General features: G+C 38.5%; 1 protein-coding gene across 4 annotated transcripts in view; it reads right to left on the bottom strand.

The window, feature by feature from the left end:
* Positions 1-14,948, bottom strand: part of CHORDC1 (cysteine and histidine rich domain containing 1) — a 23,064-nt gene extending 8,116 nt beyond the window's left edge. Inside the window, exons 1-6 of one of the 4 annotated variants that reach the window (XM_059708169.1) lie at positions 14,731-14,948; positions 9,413-9,462; positions 6,963-7,019; positions 5,457-5,614; positions 3,233-3,333; positions 2,509-2,576 (exon numbers count right to left, since the gene is read on the bottom strand). In XM_059708169.1, the coding sequence (XP_059564152.1) occupies positions 2,509-2,576; positions 3,233-3,333; positions 5,457-5,614; positions 6,963-7,019; positions 9,413-9,462; positions 14,731-14,794 (498 nt within the window). In that variant the 5' untranslated portion in view covers positions 14,795-14,948. The remainder of the gene's footprint in view (positions 1-2,508; positions 2,577-3,232; positions 3,334-5,456; positions 5,615-6,962; positions 7,020-9,412; positions 9,463-14,730) is intronic. The other 3 variants (XM_059708170.1, XM_059708168.1, XM_059708167.1) reach the window with 3 other exon arrangements.
* Positions 14,949-15,428: the final 480 nt, after the last annotated feature.

The following is a 15,428-nucleotide window of genomic DNA, read 5'->3' as shown; positions in this document are numbered from 1 at the left end:
ATGCAGCCAGTAGTTTATTTTCTATTTTGATATTTACTGTAACCACCTACAGTACAGAAAATAAAATTCTTTTATTTACTCTTTTGTAAATCCAAAGTCCTGGGTGTGTGTATCTCCTAAAGATATACCATAAGTACATGAAGCTCAGTATGTTGGATTCTGAACTTATCACCATTGCCTCCCAAACCTCCTATTTGTCTTCCGACCTTATTTGATGGCACCATATCAACTCAATCTCCCAAAACAAAATTCTGTATGTCCTGTTCTATTTTTCCTCTCCCTCCAATCATATTCAGTCTATCAAAAACTGTCAATTTGACTTAAAAATATCAATTTGACTTGCTAATAACTTTTCTCATGATCACCACCAGATTTTAGGCAATGAGATGGCTCGTATCTCGAAAAACTCGTTAGAAGGGACACTCGTAAGTCAAGGCCCCACTGTATATCCTTTTCCTTCCTGTCCATTTACAGTACTATCATTGTTTTTCAAAATTCATCCAGGACATCTTCTTTGTGTGTCTCTTTCTTCACTATCCTACCATTTGCACTGACTCTCCTACCCCAAGAATTATCATTTATCTACTACTTCTACCTTTGTGAAGATGTTTATGTTTCCATCCCTAAATGAGCAAGGTGATCTCAAACTTAACATGAGGATAAACTATAAACCTGCTCCCCCTAACCCTGTCTTCTTTCTTCATCAGTGTTCCCCCAGCCACCTACATGCTAGAGACACAAGCCCCCTTCCTTCACTTCCAGTTCATTAGCAAGTCCGACTAATACTTCAAGATATCATTCATTCTACATGCATTTGCCATGTGCCAGGCACTGCTCTAAGCACTCAAAATACAGCAAAGAGCAAAACAAATATAATCATTTCCTTGTAAACTTTAAGGGAAGGAGGGGAATGGAAAGCTCGATGGAACATTAGCAAAATAAATACGTAAAATAAGTAGTATGCCATAAGGTGTTAAGGACTAAGGAGAAAAAAAGGAATGGAAATGCTGGAGGGCATGCAATTTTACATAGAACAGGTGGGGAAAAGCCTCACTGAGATGTTTGATTACATTCCACATTTAACCACTTCTAAAGAACATACTTTCCAGTCTCACTGCTTGGTCTCCCACAATAGTATCCTAGATTTCTTTCTTCAAATTCACTCTTGCCCCATTATACTTGCCACTTAAGCAGCCAAAGACAAATTTTTTAAACCCCTCCTTAAAACAGATAATAGCTTCCCATTTTACTTAGAATAAAGCCCAAACACCTCACTGTGGCTTTTAGGGACCTCCATAATGTTGCCCACCTCTCTTTTCCACTACTTACTTACACACCTTTGTCCAAGCCCCACTGACCTTTCTCATAATTCTTTGAACAGACAAGCTCTAAAGACTCTATACATACTACTCCCAAGTCTACTTCCAAGATTTACTTAACTCATCCATACATAATTCAGATTTTTGACTTAGTGTCACCACTTCATAAAAGATTTCCCTGACATTCTAATTTTTTTAAAAATATATTTTATTGATTTTTTACAGAGAGGAAGGGAGAGAGATAGAGAGTTAGAAACATCGATGAAAGAGAAACATCGACCAGCTGCCTCCCGCACATCCCCCACTGGGGATATGCCCGCAACCCAGGTACATGCCCTTGACCAGAATCGAACCCGGGACCCCCCAGTCCGCAGGCCGACGCTCTATCCACTGAGCCAAACCGGTTTCGGCGTCATTCTAATTTTAATAGCTTCCTTCTGCCCTGACCAGTTTGGCTAAGTGGATAGAGCATTGGCCTGCGGACTGAAGGGTCCTGGGTTTGATTCCATGGGCATTTACCTCGGTTGCGGGCACATTCCCAGTGGGGGGTGTGCAGGAGGCAACTGATCAATGTTTCTCTCTCATCGAGTTTCTAACTCTCTATCCTTCTCCCTTCCTCTCTGTAAAAAAATCAGTAAAATATATTTTAAAAAAAAAATAGCTTCCTTCTATTTCCTTATCTTCATAACTATCTGAATTCATTTTAATTATCTACCTGTTGTTCTTTCCTCTAAACTAGACTATCAGGTTCACAAGAACAGAGATTTCTGCTTTAATCTACTATGTTCCTAGACCTTAAACAATGTCTGCCCCATAGTAAACTCTCAGTGAGTGCTGACTAAATTAGGATTTTAGTGGGGCCTTGACTTAAGAGTGTCCCGACTAACGAGTTTTTTGAGATACCAGCTGTCTCTCGGCTGATTTTTTGCATTGAGTTGATAGAATAATTTGAGTTAACGAGCTTGGTCTCGGAACGAATTAAACTCATAAGTCAAGGCCCCACTGTATTTAATCCTATGACTCTATCAGATATGCTCCTCAGACAGTCCCTTATCAATGTTCACAAGCCACAGTCATAGTACAGTGTCCAACATGTAATAGGCAAACAAATGTGTGTTGAACTGATTTATGAAATTACACTTCTTCCCAACATTAATATTTTACTTCCATGACTCAACACAAATTTTACAATAAATACCTTTGTACACCCTCCATTTTTACATGAAGTCCCAATCTTAATTTCATCACTGTCTTCTTCTGAAACAAAAAAAAAATCAAATGAGAAACATTAAAACAGAGCACTTTACTGTAGTACCATTCTTAAAAAGTAACCATTTCCATAAAACAAATATTTTTTTAAAATAATCTAATTACAAAAAATGAACATATTAAAATTAAATAAATTGCAATTAAGCATTTTAGGTAACTAAGTTTTCTATGTGACCTTTCGTGTATTTTAAAAGCTAATATGCCGACTATTGTGATTAGGTTTTACCGATATCTCTAAAAAGCTATGGGACACATTTCTATTCTTAATTCAGTATTAGATCCAATATCTTAACTTGTTTGAAAAAGAAATCATGAAAGGGTACTTTCCTCCCATGGGTATCAAGTATAGGTCAGAGAATATATTTTATCTAGTGTACAAGGAAACATTTACAATCATCAAAGAAATGTATCTTACTGTTTAAAAAATAATGAATTGAAGAAGAAAAGTAATTTAATTTTTTAAATAAACCACATACCCATTCTGTGTTATTACTGGCATTTAAAAAACAAGTAAGTTCTTTACTACAATGTGCTACATATATATTTTTTATATTTATATTCAGTAAATTATACAGCTCCTTTTGCTTTTAGATAATTGTTTAATTATACAAAAAATAATTGCAACATACAAAACAAAATCTTACCTTTGTTTTTTTCATTCCCAGATGACAGTTTAAGTTTATCAAGTGCTTGTTTTAGGGAGGCAGATACTTTTAATTCCAAATTTGTCATTGGTTCATCTGGGCTGGAGAATTGTGAAATTTTATTATAATCATTGATGTACTAAAATATTTATTTGTACTAAAAATAAATATATTTACGAGCCTATTTATGGAAAGAAGCCAAATCATGTGTGAATCAAGATTTTCCCATTATAAATTTTTTAAATTGATTTTTAGAGAGAATAAGGGAAAGAGAGAAACATCGATGGGTTGCCTCCTTCCAGGGCCCTACCAGGGATTGAACCTGCCTCCTTTTGGTGTATAGGATAACACTCTAACCAACTGAGCCACACCAGCCAGGAGAAGTTTTTCCAAATAACTGCTATAATGTATGAACATGTGTAAGTTTTAACAGAAAAGGTTCTGATATTAAAATATTAAGTCTCAAATAATCATGGTATTGCCAACAGAATAAATTAATCAACAGGCTAATGGGAAGGCAATAAAGAGTAGCAATCCAAGTTTGTCTTGTGTACCCAAGAAAGGGACCATGATGTACTTTTATGTTTCATGCCTAAGCAAAATGCTGAGTATATAATAAACAAGCAATAAATATGTACTAAGTGAATCATATTCCTACTGGTGAAGATAATTCACTTTGTGTGGATACTGATATTATCTATAAATTCAGATGTATCAAGAGGCAACTTTAGTAGAGTTAATAAAACAGTACTGCAACCCCTAGAATTTTATATGATTAAGTGACGTATGTACGACCTGTTTAAGGCCACTCAATAGATATTAAGACTATCAATAAACGCAGGAATAAAATTATAAATCCTAAGTTATTCATTCTATATCCGTAATGAAATAAAACCTCTGATGTAGGAGGCCATTAACAAAGTACATAAAAACCTCAAAACCTCTACAATACCACCAAATTTAGGATAAAATATTTATCTCACTTCCTCTAAAGTAAAATTAGTAGTAGTCCATTATTTAAAGAAAATAGTAACTCATATTGACAATTATAGTATTATAAGTACACTGTAATACTTAAGGAGTCATGCAACAATTCTTGTATTTTTCTGATAATTAAAAAAAAAAACTTTTTAGACTGCCAAGCAAGGCATTTGATAAAGTCTCTCATGATTTTTAATAAGGTGAAGTTAGAATAAAACTCATTCTAAGTAGTTTGCTTAAATAATCAAATATTCAAAAAGTCTCTTGGGGTTCTTATCTTGGTCTGATATAATTCAATATGCTATAAATTTAAGTAAGATCAATAAAGGAAAAGCTGGGAAACCCTAAGTCTATAATGTAAATAAAATATCAACAGGAGCCTTATTTGAGGCCAAAGTCCAATCCATTTTTTGATTCTTGTACTTTGGTTCTAAAACAATTCAGCACTCAAGTGCAACATGAAGAAGCCCTGGTGAAACAGTGGCACCCAATATGCATGTGTAGGAATATAAAATTGAGTCTAGGTGAGTATGAAGAATCTACATAATCCTACTGAGCAAAAGTGCTTTAACAGATATCCTATCTAAGTCAAATACATTAAAAACTTTAACAGAAATGCTATCTAAATCAAAGTCAGTAATAATGAGATTAACAGTTTCAGGCATCTGAAAGTAAAAGATGGCACTAGGCTTCTAAGTGACAAAATATTATAGACAAATAAAAAAGAGACTTTGGCTCAATGTGAAAATCACATACTGATCTAGTAACAATATAATAGACCCCTTTGAAATAAAAGGACATTCTTCTTTACTAAATTTGAAAGGGAACTAAAAATTTTTCTGTCAAGAATGTCCTAAAAGATATTCAAGAAACAGTAAAGAAAATGAGAAGGAAGACCTCTAAGTTCTTTTTCAACTCAAACTGATGAAAAGGGCAATTCCTGTACAGAATCTCACTATGTCACAGTGAGAAAGACACAAGCCAAGGCGCAAGACGGATGTGTGGCTCCTCCACCCACCATAACTATGATGGTACAGTGACCAACTCTGCAATTAAGTTTACTGTGTACAGGGCCTCAAGTTGAGGAGGAATAAAAATAAAAGATCTATCTAAAGGAAAACCAAATGGTAAAAAAGATGGTGACCCAAACAACTGTTACAAATGTAATTATGCAAATCCATAATACTAAGAACAAATGCTATTATTCAAGTGTGACAAAAATATACAACTGTAAAGCATGTACCTTGGTCTCTTTATTGCTTCTACTGGTTTAGGGGCTTGGATGATGTGCTCCTGAAATTTGGGTTTCAATTCAGATAGTTCTTTCTTCTCAGTAGTCTTGACTTCAGGTTTGACTGGCTCAGGTGGCTTTTCACTATTATGCCTACCTTTTGTACAGCCCTGTTAGTGAAAGGTATTCATTAAGAGTTGTCCTCTCATCTATTTCACATGCCTTGATAAAAATACTATTTTTAATTCTTTATTAATAAGTCCTCTTGTTCACTTTTATCATACTGACTTATTTTAAGAAACTAAAAATAAGACTCCAAATTTGCTTTTATTTGTAAACTAGAGGCCCAGTGCACGGATTTGTGCACACTGAAAGGAAATTAATTAGATCATGGCTGGCGGAGCGGGACTGGGTGAGACCAGCTGGACACACCTCCCAAAATCCCTCCCCAGCTGGCCACACCTGGGGTGGCGCCAGGGCTCGAAGGGCGTCTGCAGAGTGAGCAGGATCCTTCCAGCAGGTGGGGTCCCACAGCCTGGCCTGCAGAGATGGGGCCGAAACCTGCAGTCTGACATCCCCCAAGGGGTCTCGGAGTGCAAGAGGGAACTCTGCAAAGTTGCTGTCGCTCAGCACTTCCTGCATTTAGCATCTGCTCCCTGGTGGTCAGTGTGAGTCATAGCTACTGGCCAGTCACTTAGCCTTTTATATATATAGATATTATATCTGAATAATGCATTTTTTTTTAAAGAAAAGCTTCTGAATAACATTTCATAAATATCTACTTAACTATTAAACATACAGCACAAACTTCTTGTTAATAGGAAACAAATTCTGGAGATCTCACAAAGAAAATTCTATAAATTATTTATAAAAAAGGGCCTCAATCTGATTCCCAGTTCTGACACTAACTAGCTACATGATCTTGAACAAATTTATTAATCTTCTGAAATCTCAGTTTTCTCATCAGTACAGGAGATAATGGTAAGATATTTTTTGAGAGGACTAAATAAAATAATAGAAAACGTGGCACGTCTGGCAGGTGGCAAACATTCAATAAATGCTAGCTACCTTTTCCATATCCCACTGAGCCATACATACATTTTAACATCTCTGAAACCATAATATTAATGACACATCAATTAACAGCTCTAGTTTCCTTTCTTACAAGTATATAAAATAATGGTACATTTCCATGGTATCTTTGACTTGATAAAAATGTATTGTTCCTAAGTGAAAATGCATTAAATTGTTACCTACCATCTTCCATCTTCCTGATGTTCCTTTAGGACTACTTACATCAAGCATAAATCAAAATGGGAAACTTGAAATTTTTGATCTCTAGAACAGGTAGATAAATTCCTACTTTTTAAGACTCTAGGAGGGAGGTGAGCTCCATTAAAAAAAAAAAAAATGATCTGCAAGTTAACAGGGCCTCGTCTGAAATCAGACTCCTTAAATCTGGAGCTTCGCAGAATATGCACTCTTTAGGAGATAATCTAGAAAAAATTTAATACTTACTACAATGCTTAAAAAATCAGTAAAATCCGTTGTTCTTCTCGTACAGCAAGACCAACCCTATGAAACATGAGAGAAAAAAAAAACAAACCTGAAAACCGTATTTGCATGAGAGCCACAACCCAGTAAAATACTCTATCTACTTGTACTTATCTTCTTGAATCCTGAAGTGACTTGCATATATATTTATGTAGTTCAAAAATTTCTTAAAAATAAAGTGAAGTGCTTTATTTTAAAAATCTGGTAAACCAGAGAAATAATTATAGTAACCTAAGCATTGTTAGATCTTTGAAGGTTAAATGATCTTTTCAGTCAGGAAACATAAAAATATAGAAATTGTTATCAACTGTGTTAACTTCTGAACAAAGTATCAACTGCTCATCAAAAAATGACTTGATGCTTAATTCCAATGTAGTACAGAGAATGCGGAAATAAAAAGGCAGCAAGACTTTGGAGGCCTGAAATATAGACTAAGGGCCAGCTTTGCACTTACCCATCTGGGTCTCACACCACCCCTCTCACCCAAATATACTGCTTGAAGAATTTGGTAGTGATTTTTTTCACAATATGCACTTAGAGGTGTTTTGATTTTGTTTTTTTTAAAGAAAAAATTAATACATTTCCTTTATTTTGAAATGTAATTCTTTTTTTATTCTAAATTGAGATAGAGATGAAGAGTTACTATAACCTTATATAGAGGGTTTAAATAGCATTAATAATATAGTCATCAGAGGAGATATCCCATGCAAGAAAAGGCTTTACTGTCTTAATTACATATGAGGAATTTTATCTAGTATATGCTGGGGATACTGGTCTACATAGATTATATAGACTAGTTGTTCCCAAATGCCAATCTAGGATCCATGGTAGTCCTCAGTAAAATGAGAAAAAATGAAGGATAAATTTAAGTATATGAGTATAAGGTTCCTGTTGTTTCTTAGGAAGAATTGTCCTTTTCTCTAAATATACCTCTTCTAAGTTGAATACTAAAATGTTCTTTCTTTTGTTACTGCAATGTTTAACATCTTACTTGATCAACTATAAAACTGGCAACAGTAGACACTATATTGACTTAATTTGTCTAAAATCTACTGAGCTGTGAATCCAGTAGTCTTAGAAAGTCTAGGTCTTCAAGAAAATGTTTATAGAGACAATAAACAGTAGGATTGGAATAAAGAGAAATAAAGTACTTCAAAGTAAAATCATTAACATTAATTAATCAGAATAATTGACAATGTTTAGTAAAAAAGAGTTATGGACTGAATGACTGGAAAGTTAGTGATATCTAGCAGGAGCAAGATTGAGGGACAGGCTATTTTTGGAATAAGCGTCCACCAGTTTGCAGTTGCCAATTACACACATAAATGGAAATATGTTGTAGAAGCCATAGAGGTAACATTTAAGGGAGAGGAGTGAATTAACAAAATGAGAGAAAGTAGGAAGTTGAAGACTGAGAAGCAAAGTATGACTATGGTTAATAAATTGGAAGAAAACATCAAGGAAAAGAAAAAAGAAAAACATACAGCAAGAAAACTAAACTTAGAGTAAATGGTAGTCCAGGAAAGCTAAAGCATCCGTCACTCCTGGAAAAAAAAATTTTTTTTCCCAGTTTCCATCCTTACAAGTTTGTAAAAAGGCTAAAAAAGCCATGAGGAGGAGTCAAGTCTCAATTTCCGCTATTTGTTCCGTTTCCCTCACTGAGAACTAATCAGAATAACATAAACTTGCTATTTGCTTGTACATCTTTGTTTATAGTTGGCTATCGAACAGATAAACGTCAAAAAAGATTATACTCTCTGAAAGGTATAATTAGAAATTCAAAGGGATCAACAACATTTAAACATTCAAGGAGATTGTTAATGTTCCTAAGAACAAGTAGCCACACCTAAAACCATGGCAGCCATGCTGCAACATTTTCTTTTTAAGATATAGAATGGGAAATGTACCATATTATCATACATTTTAAAAGGCCAAAAAACTCACCATGAAAAGCCTGGACAAACAACATTCTATTATTTCACTACTTCTCCAGATCAAAGAACAGGTGTGAAATAGGTGGCATCTCTTTCCTGTTGACTTTCACTCTAAAGTTACATTCCTGTCCCGAGACTGGCACCATTAAGTGTTTATAACAATCTTCCCTAAAATCAGATCTGCTCTTATTAGACAGCAGCTGTCTGACAGATTGAGATTAGGATTCAAAACTTATTTCCATTTCCCTTCAAAATTAGGAAAGTGAAGAAGTGAGGGGTATAGAAAATGAGTTGGGATAGCAATAACAATTTTATAACTGGAAAAGATCTGCCCTGCATTTAGTGGGGTACTTGCTTAAATCATCCCCAAATGGTCATTAAGAAAGCAGAGTCACAAAAGATGAGAAAACATATATTTAGCATTACAGCTCTAAATTTACTCTATAAATACAAAGAGGGTGAAATATATCAAGTTCCTACCTTTACTGCATCATGAAAGACTGGTACACCTGGGTGGTATGTGCAAGCATCTGGCCAAAAACAGAGAAGAAAAAAATACTACTTTATAATAAAGAAATAACGTTATTTCTGTCAGGTGTTAACATTTGGTTATTGTAGTTGTGAATCTTCACACAAGGATATTTTCCCATTGATTTTTAGAAAGAGTGGAAGGGAAGGAGGGAGGGGGGAGGGAGAAAAAGAGAGGGAGGGAGGAGAGAGGGAAGGAGGGAGAGAGAGAGAGAGAGACAGACAGGCAGACATTGATTGGTTGCCTCAGGGGCAGGGGATTGAGCCTACAATCTAAGTACATGCCTTTAAGGAGAATCCAACCCTCAACCCTTCAGTCTGCAGGCTAATGCTCTATCTACTGAGCCAAACCTGTTAGTGCTCAGGTGTTAACATTTTCTTTCCAAATGCAGGTAATACTTTTCCTTTAAAAATTCACTAATGCTCAAATATGATGCATGGCACACAGTGCTTAATATAACATTGCATTAAAATAGTAATAACGTTCTAATTCAGGAGTGTGATAGCTATAGGTAAAAATAATGCAGAATTGTTCAAGTATAACAAATTACATTCTATATTCCTCTAATCTTTGTAGTAAAATTTTAGTACCAAAACTTTAAGCTCCAAGATTTTGACTGTTATCTTTCAATTCTGTTTTTATAAAAATACTATCAAACTTTAAGATTACCTATGAGATAATCTTAGGACAGGAATGAAATAGCAAAAAGATATTTTAGAAGAATAGGTTCAAAAGTTTTAAAACTGTTGTAATATCTAATTTCTAATTTAACTTTCATGAACAGGTATCAATTCTTAGAGATGAACCTCATTAAAAAGAAGCTGAAGTTCTACAGTCTATTTCAGCCGTGGGCAAACTAAGGCCCGCAGGCCGGATGCGGCCCGTTTGAAATGAATAAAACTAAAAAAAAAAAAAAAAAAAAAAAAAAGACCGTACCCTTTTATGTAATGATGTTTACTTTGAATTTATATTAGTTCACACAAACACTCCATCCATGCTTTTGTTCTGGCCCTCTGGTCCAGTTTAAGAACCCATTGTGGCCCTCGAGTCAAAAAGTTTGCCCACCCCTGGTCTATTTTCACCGATTGTTATTCTATATTTCCTTATACCTTCCTTCATCGCACCACCAATTTTTACCCAACTCTCTCATAAAAATGGGCTTTAGTACAGTTTGCAGTACGGACCATTACGCTTAAAAAAAGTCACATAATAGACTGACACACTTATTGAGCCTAGGAAAAAAGCAGGTCAGTTCCATACCTGTGTAATTTTCTTATAAGATATTTTGCTCAACCTTCATGTCTGTTTGGATTTCAATTGTTACAACCTCTCATTCCTGGTGTTGATTAACACTAGAAAGACTGAAATTTAGTATATACCTATATTGCCCAAAAGCAGTCAAAATGACTGCATTGTGAAAGAATAATATCGGAGCACTCTTCACTTATGTTCCTTAGCTTTTCCAATAACTCACTTCTATTCGACATTTCTTTCATGAATTTAGGGCGCAAAAGAAATAAAATAAACAACTTATTAGAACAAGTATCACTGCATAAAGATTCGAATAACAAGTACTAGTTTAGCTTATGGAGCAACTGCAACTTATCAAGTATTGACAATTTATCATGTACTTGTATGTTATCATGTGACGGTAATCGAAAAAAAATGAAAACTGTTATTTCAATACAGAGCCGAACTGGCCATATAAGAAATTTACTCAATTCAATAATAAGAGTCATTTGATTATTTAAAATTTCCCAAGCAGTCAAAATGACTGCTTTTGGGCAATATAGGTATAACACATATATATATATATAAACCAGAAATGAAGGAGGGGGAGGTAACTACAATGATTAATAAACGCATTTATATGTTGTACAAAAAGTCACAAAATTCTAAGACATTGTGTCCTTATATACATAATTGTTTTTCTAATTGAAATTAAAAAGCAGTCAAAATGACTTCCTTGGGCAATCTAGTGTTAAATACTGGTACTTATGGAAATCTCCCTATCCCCGCTTTAACAGCCAATATGGTTTCCCAACTTAGTAACCAGGTGTTATCTAGATACAATGCTAGCAAACAGAACAAGAAAGTGTCAAGTATTTTCATGACACAGTAAATAAACCCATGGATATGAAAGAAGCTATTAATTAAGGGTAGTAATGGAATTAAGGACTAAAAAAGGAGGTTCGAAGTAGAAATGAAAGTGCAGAGGGATATGAAATTGAGAGGGGAATCAACGTAGTGAATAGAGACGTTTAAAATGCCAAATTTAGAGAGTCAGGGGCATAAATGCATAACAGTAAGAAGCAGTATCATAATAATGGTCAGTTTTGGCAGAATAGCAGCAGCAATCAGTCAGGTCTTAACCATACAACTAGTATGAACAGAATCGGAAAACACTGTTTTCAAAAGTAAGCAACAAATAGATGGACAATGTCCTCTCTAGCCTTTTTGTATCATGTTTACCAGGTTTTCTCCAAGTAATACTTTATGCGTAAGGAGTTACAACATGGTAGTGGTTAAGAGCCAAGGGCTTTGAACATTGGAACTGACCCGGCTCGAATTCTGGCTTGCCTCTTGGCAGCTGTTTCCATCTTCTGTCTATGTGGACTAAATGAAATGCTGCTTGTGAAGTGGTGCTTTGTCCGGAATAACTGTTTAACATATGCAAGTTACCAGTCAGGCTTCCTTTAAAACACTCATTTAGTTAGTTGTGTTTCAAACTGAAATGTTCTATTAGCTTTGAAGAATCTTGTTATTTAGTCAATACTGTCCATGTCAGACCTCTCTTGTTATACAGAACTTTCTCCCAACATAGTCCACAGTTCACCCTTTGCTGTTGTCTTCTACTCTCTATCTCCCTTTTCTTAACTTTCCATTCTATCAATCAACCTATTGGAATACTTATTCTGTCTCTAAATCAGGGGTGGGGAACCTTTTTTCTGCCATGGGCCATTTGGATATTTATAACATCATTCATGACTTAGCAACATTATCAACTTAAAAATCAGCCTGCTATATTTGGTCAAACATTTAACTAACTCACCGCTAATGCCTTGGCAGGGCCAGATGAAATGAATTTGCGAGCCTTACACTGCCTGCTGAATGCTCCCCACCTCTGCTCTAAACAATCCCCATTTTGCTAAAGCAAGTAACTTTAGGCACCTTTATTGGCGCTCCCAGCTGATTTTGGTGCCGATCACACGATCCTTGAGACCGTCTATTCCAGTGGTTCTCAACCTTGGCTGCACATTAGAATCATCTGGGAATCTTTTTAAAAAAATCCTGATTTCTGGCCAGGTGATTCTAATGTGCAGCCAAGGTTGAGAACCACTGATCTACTCCTCTGGCTTTCCTGTACCCCACCGCCAATCTCTTTTTGTACCATTCGACACACACGGAGCTGACTTCCAAAAAATGGTGTAGCTCTTATTTTTAACACCCTATAAATAAACATCCTGTCTGGTACAACCAAGCATCAGCCTTTCACCATTATTTAGTGTTAAGTTAAAGTAGAACACATGCAGACACTAAAGCAGCATACTTTTTTTTTTATCACCAGAGGATATTTTCCATTGATTTTCAGAAAGTGGAAGAGAGAGGGAAAGACAGAGAGAAATATCGATGTGAGAGAAACACATCCATTGGTTGCCTCCTGCATGAGCCCCACCCGGTCCGAGGCCAGGTAGGAGCCTGCAACCGATGTGCCCCTCACCAGAATCGAACCCGGGACCCTTTGGTCTGCAGACCAACGCTCTATCCACTGAGCAAACAGGTTAGGGCAAGACAGTTTAGTTTTCACATAGACTGCCAATAGCAGAGCGCTTTCAAACCCCTCACTCCCCAATTATATCACCGAACTCTCACAAGTTCCCCCTTGAATAACTGAACATTAATATCATTAAAATGTCAACGACAATCGCTTGAGTACTGTACAAAGATTGGAGAGTCTTGCCAAACGCTCTTATTTTAAATGATGTTACCAATTCACCTGTGCACCAAGGTAAATATTTTAGAGATCTCAGAGGTGGAAACTATTTTAAAAAACCTGGAATTTAATCTCCTTCACAACGTGGAACCATGTTGCTACCATGTTGAACTCAGCCTCTCTGAATAATACCTACTTCGCAGCGTTGTTGTGAAAATTAAAATGAGATAATGTTATAAGGTCTGGCACATAGAAAACAGACACTAAGTGCTAGAGCTGAATTTGAGTAAGTGTCACCTCCCTCAATATTCAAATAGCCAAATCACTTTTTTATCCCATTGGCCCATCAAAATTCAAGTTCGTTGATCACTTTCTATTTTTCCTCTAGTCTAGTGACTAACTTTTACTTTACATCCTTAATGCTACACGTTGGCGGGTGGAGTTAATTCGATCACTTTATCCATAAGATGGCATGTTATTTCATTCATTTTGGTTAGTCTTCACCGGAGATTTTTCCCATTGATTTTGAGAGAGAGTGGGAGGGAGGGAGGGGGGAGACGACACACATCCACTGGTAGCCTCCCGCACGCGCCCCGACAGGGGCCTGGAGGGAACCTGCCGCCCGGGTACGTGCCCCTCGACCGGGAAACGAACCCGCGACCCTTCGGTGCCCGGGGCGAGGCTCTAACCATTGACTCACACCGACCAGGGCGAGAGGGCATGTTACTAAAATGGAAAGGCCGGGGCAAAAACACCCAACACGACCACAGCTGTACCACCCACCGGGGCGGATGTATCCAATCTTAGGAGATAGAGAATAAATGTTCCTGACCAAGCACACTTAACAAAAAGTAAGTCTACCAGACACGCCGCACGCCGGCCTTCAGACAAATAAACTTCTGCACGGATACAACCAGGCCGAGCTGAAATGCGGGGCTCACCCGCCCACGGCCCAGGCCTCCCGTCTCTGCACGCGCGCACACACACACACAATCACTGCAGATCGACCGCCCAGGGAGACCGGGGCACCGGGCTGCCTTTTGCTTCCTCCAAGAGACGCGGCTGCAGGTCAAGGTGTTCTCACTTCCAGGTCAATTACACAGTGAGCGGCCGGGAAACACCTGCGGCCGCGGGGAAAGCCGCCCCGGAGCGCGGGCGGCGGACACAGGCTCCCGCCGAGGGTTCCGCGCACGTGGGAGGCGCTGCCAGGGGGCCGGGGGGACCCGATCGGAGGCAGCGCGGCGACGGCTCGCGGGGAGACCCAGGGCACCGTGGGCCCGCGGGCGTCCCCGGGTGCAGGGGAGCGGGGAGCGCAGGCTGGCGCGTTTCTCTTACCGTCGGAATTGCTCTCGGCATCGAAGCGCTGGCCGCAGCCCCGGTTGTAGCACAGCAGGGCCATCTCCGTGCCCAGCGACCCGAGGCAGGAGCAACGCCGGCGCCGCAGGGCGGTGCGCGGACAGGTCCCGCCGCAAGCACAGCTCGGTCTGCAGGGCGGCAGCCGGCTTCCGGAAACGGCCGCTTTCGGGTCAGGAACCTTCGCGAATTTTCCGGTCGCGCAAGCGCAGAGATGGGGGGTGCGGGGGCGGAGGAAGGAGGGGCGGGGCTTCGGCCGGGGGCGGGGCTGCCACTGGTCCGGGTCAGACTCCGGCGGAGCGGCAGGCTGGGAAGTGATCCCCGCTGTTACCGGAGAAACGTTGATCGCGGAAAGCCGGGGCGTCCGAGGGAGGGACCAGCTGCTCGTGGCTCCTTGTTGGCTGCGGGTGACTCCGCAGATACTGCCCTCTTTCCCCCAAGACTGCAATTACACACCGTTGTCCCTGGTTTTCCCCAGATGCTGGAGAGGATCTGCAGAGTCGTGCGATTTTCCTGCATCCTCTGCCCGGGGCGAGCGAGGTTGCTCAGTGATGGATGAGAGGAGCGGTGGCCCCCGCTTCCCGTGTGTGTGTGTGTGTGTGTGTGTGTGTGTGTGTGTGTGTGTCCGTCGTCTTCATTCTGAAGCTCTGAAGAACTGTGGGCAGTGGGAGCGATTTTAC

The sequence above is a fragment of the Myotis daubentonii genome, chromosome 9 (assembly GCF_963259705.1).
Source record: "Myotis daubentonii chromosome 9, mMyoDau2.1, whole genome shotgun sequence".
NCBI lineage: Eukaryota > Metazoa > Chordata > Mammalia > Chiroptera > Vespertilionidae > Myotis > Myotis daubentonii.
The sequence above is the reverse complement of the archived record's forward strand: the minus strand, read 5'-3'. Positions and strand labels throughout refer to the sequence as shown.